Source organism: Mya arenaria, chromosome 14 (assembly GCF_026914265.1).
Source record: "Mya arenaria isolate MELC-2E11 chromosome 14, ASM2691426v1".
Taxonomy (NCBI): domain Eukaryota; kingdom Metazoa; phylum Mollusca; class Bivalvia; order Myida; family Myidae; genus Mya; species Mya arenaria.
Window position 1 is genome coordinate 37,689,812 of NC_069135.1, and position 4,563 is coordinate 37,694,374.

Consider the following 4,563-nt stretch of genomic DNA (forward strand, 5'->3'; position numbering starts at 1 on the left):
ATTGTTTAGAAATATTTTGTATTTAACAACATTTTAATATGCTGCAAGTAGATCGCGTAGTAATTTTAATTGAGCAGAAAACCTAAATGACTTAACTCTTGGAATCCAAGTTATTAATGCCACTAGCGGATCCAAGACCCCCCCCCCCTTCGGCCCTTTAAATCGTCCAAGTTTACTATTTATTTCGATATAGGAGAACAAAATAATGTAATACGCTCAAAAGCACCATTCCGGGCGAGAATTTGTTAAAATGTTAGCAGCGTACCCTCAAACACCCCTCCCAACACTTAAAATCAAATAAATTTCGGTTCTGAGGGAGGGTGCAAAGTCAAAAGGTTATGCCCCTAAGTTACGCACGCTCAGACATCGAATATTGGAACCGCCCCTGAATGTCATAATACACTTTACGCCCGACAATCAATTTGAACTTACAAAATGGATATTAAAACACTACACTTGATACCATTATTTAAAACTTCACAAACTGTTCTACGGATAGACCGGCATACACCCAAGGTTGATTTCGATGGAAAATGGCCGAGGAATTCCGAATGGCTTTGGATGAGCAATCGTGACATTTCGGCAGTCTTCGGCAAGCTCGGGATATACGTATTTCGTTGCGCATTCAGAGTGTAGAAACGCCTACTAAACCCGTTGTTAACTTCTATTGAAATAGATTTGGAAAAAAAATATTGTTAATCAAGCACGGTTGTAACAAAGCTCAACATTTGGATATTGTGTAATATGTCAGTGTGATTTTGATAGTAATTTGTGGTTTCTTCGTATCAGTACAAAACAATTTACTTCCTTGTAACAAAATAAACAGACGTGGCTGAATGAACATATATTTGATTTAGTTCGTGAATTTTTTGAAACTCAAGAGAGAAAATGCAAAATATTTTTGGATCATCACTTTCTTCCCATACATGGTGTTGAGGTTCGAGAAGAACTAGAACTCAGTGCTATTGTTCGTTGAAATGGGTCAATTCGCTATAAAATATACAGGAAAAGTACTTCCTACAACTATTCGACAATCTCCGGTAAGCTCGGAATAGACAATCGTTACAACTCGGCAGTCTTCGGCAAACCTCGTTGGAAGGCCCACTGGACAGTCGATAATCGAAGAGTTTACACAGGAATAAAATACGGCATGTTTAAAATCATTTTTGTATTTAAAAAATGATTGTAAATTTAGTACGGTTGAGACTACGCTTATCATTTTGATATCGTGTTATATATCAGTGTGGATTTGATCGAAATATTGGTTTTCTTCGTATCAGCTCAGTGCAAAATAATTAACTTCCTAGTTACAAAATAAACAGAAACTGACTGTGTGAACTAGTTTGTGAGTCATTTTTAATCTCAAAAGCGAAAATGGCTTCTAAGTTTGAATCATCCATTCAGAGGGGCTGTGACTTCATCCATGATTTTTCCTGCTCTCCGTGTGAAGAGAACGGATTTAACACAGAAGCTGACCATTATTGTACTCAATGCACGAAATATTACTGCCAAAATTGTGTTCTGAAACATGACGTATTATATCAGAAGCACGCAGTTCTCGGCCGGAAGGACGTGAAGAAATGGGAGGCAGCCCCAGGGGCGGTGGACGCCCTGGAGAGATGCGGGATGCATCCCGGGGAGGCACTGAAGTTGGTATGTGCCGACCATGACCAGCTGTGCTGCCATGTGTGTGTCGCCGTGGACCACAGGTATGTAAGAAATATGACAATTTAAAAGTGCATTAAATGGGTATATGCATTATTATTATTATTTTTATTATTATTATTATTATTATTATTATTATTATTATTATTATTTATGCATTATAAGGTTAAACTCATTTGACTTTTAAACAAAACAAAGCTAACGATTTGTGAAAATTAAAGAAATATCAGCCTTTATATATAATATATTTTATTTAATAGCTACTTGGTCACAAATTCCCAAGATAAAAAAGTACAAAATATAGTTTATATTTTTTTAATCCGTATACACATCATATGCCTTTTTTGCTAAGATCGTTTAAATATTTATTTTTTTCGCGCCAACCTATATTATGCGCAATTGCTGTTTTGTGTGTGTCGCCGTGGACCACAGGTTAGAAGGAAGAAAACGTCAATATAATGGCGCACGACATAGGTTGAGGCAAAAATAGTTTATTGTTTTTATTTATTATTATTTTTAACTTATTCTTCTGTTCATGATTAAAACAAAAAAGGCTTATTTTTGAGTACATTTTACAAAAATATAAGTCTTTGAACATGCAAATGGTGATTTCAATTAATAGCTACGTGGCCACAAATTCCCCAGTTTATAAAGAAAAACCCACTGAATCTGTACACAAATATTTCTTTTCGGTTTTGATCAATCACATCAAATCAATTAAGCATTATAATGCATTAAAAATTAAAAGAAAATCATTTTTGCATCAACCTATATGGTGCGCCTTTAAGACACAAAACGGTAACTAATCTATATGTTATTACGACAAATTTTTAATCATATTCTTCAACATTTTCCCACATAACAAGGTCATTTTCAGTTTATGCATATCTGATTACAAATGTTTCAAAACTTCTATGTTTCAGACAATGTTCCAAAATCCATCCCATTCCAGATGTAGCAAAAGGTATTCAGAGAAATATTGAGTTTCAACAAATTCCAAAGAAGATAGCTGAACTTGAAAAGCAATTCGAGCTGATGAAAGAAGCAAGAATGAAGAATACGACATCTCTAAAAAAGACGCGGGCAGCCATTTCTGATGAATTAAAAACCATACGTAAAAAGATCAACGACATCATTGACAAGATTGAGAGGGCAACTTTACAGGACGTGGACGGAATAATAGCTAAACTTGAAAAAAATATTAAGAAAGATATCGAAACTTGTGATAAAATGACTATCGAACTGCAAAACATGATTGCCGCTGTTCAAACAAAATCAAAATCAAGCGAGTCAAAATCATATATTGCGTACAGAAAGAGCCAGGATATGATTTCACGGGCAAACGATCATCTTCGTGGCATATCAGTCATTGAGTGTTACAATGTAACATTTCAAGCCAATAACCTTATAGAAGAACTTTTATCTGCAGTAAAGACCTTTGGAGCGATTGAAGAACAAACTGTTATGACCAAACAGCGAAAAGATCCCCTTTCCGATCCAAACCACGTCTTCAGTGTTGCAGCGTACAAGGAGTACAACGTGGAGATGAGTGATGGCGAAGGTGAATGTGTTATCCTTGGCATATGTGAATTGCCTAGTGGAGAGTTTGTAATAGCAGACAGGAATAATTGTAAAGTGAAGCTCCTGGACAAGGAGTACAGGGTGCTCGACCACTGTGATGTCCCGGAGTATCAACGGGACGTGTGCCACATTGACGGAAATGAAGTGGCCGTTTGTGTTGACAGTGGTTATGCTGATAGACGAGGACTTTATTTCATTAATGCTACGAAAGGGAAATTAGTATATACGAGCAAGTTAAGCTTCACCCATAGATGTTATGCCGCAGCTCATCATGGTGGCCAACTTTACATATCCTCCGGTAACGCCCTGTACGTCTACACGATGTCGGGACAGAAGGTGAAGATGCTGTACGAGGACAAGTTTGGGCGTATGACGGTGCGGAAATGTGGTATCAGTAACGACGGGAAGACAATCTACATTACAAACTCCGGTAAACATAAACTGATCACCCTGGACAACAAGGGTAACAAGCTGGACTTACTAACTGACCCCGACATGAAACATCCTACCGGAGTACACGTGACACCTGCTGGACACGTGTTCGTCTGCTGCAAAGACTCCAACACAGTGTTGCAGGTTGACAAAGACGGAAAGAAGAAGTTGGCCACCCTGGCAAGGAAAGAAGACGGACTGAACTTACCCCAGGAATTATTTTTCAGCAGCCGCACTTCCTCTCTGATTGTTGGTGGATGGAACGGCACACTTCTTGTTATCAAGTTAATTTAAAACTAAAAACGTTCAATGTTTGATTTGGTACTATCGAACAGGGATCTTCCCTATTGTTGTTGCAAAGTATATTGTAGTATTGTCATACATGTATATAATTGTTTTGTTTAGACCGCATGCTATAAGTAATATGATATGAATCCAAAAGCGTTTTGAGAATACTTATATTTTATCATATTTTGGACAATTTATATCCCACAAACTACAAACGAAATATTATATATATATGTTCTGTTTGATGAATGTAGACTGTTCAATTTTCGTATATATATATATATATATATATATATATATATATATATATATATATATATATATATATATATATATATATATATAACACCGTCATATTGACTCTTTCAATTTAAATATAATGATGATTTACTTGCATAATATACACAGGTGAATTGCAATAAAAAATAATAAAACAATCTCTTTATTCAATGTCGGAGATATGGTTCACGTGAACGATCAGAAAATCATCTTTTGAAAAATGCATACTAGATTTTAAACGTATACTGAAATTAATGTTGATGGACATATTCTCAAGAACACAAACCAAAAGCAAAACATACATATCACGTGTAACAT

The 4,563-nt window shown here is 35.9% G+C and overlaps 1 protein-coding gene across 1 annotated transcript; it reads left to right on the forward strand.

Moving 5' to 3' along the window:
* The first annotated feature begins 417 nt into the window (after positions 1–417).
* Positions 418–4,229, forward strand: LOC128217853 (uncharacterized). The gene is made up of 2 exons (XM_052925270.1): positions 418–1,709; positions 2,589–4,229. The coding sequence occupies exons 1-2, from the start codon at positions 1,375–1,377 to the stop codon at positions 3,970–3,972; spliced, it is 1,719 nt and encodes a 572-aa protein (XP_052781230.1). The 5' UTR covers positions 418–1,374; the 3' UTR covers positions 3,973–4,229.
* Positions 4,230–4,563: the final 334 nt, after the last annotated feature.

Bases quoted from the DNA above. Each gene is read 5' to 3' on its own strand.
- LOC128217853 (XM_052925270.1), top strand. From the start codon at position 1,375: ATGGCTTCTAAGTTTGAATCATCCATTCAGAGGGGCTGTGACTTCATC. The intron at 1,710-2,588 runs GTATGTAAGAAA...TCTATGTTTCAG, and splicing joins TGTGTCGCCGTGGACCACAG to ACAATGTTCCAAAATCCATC.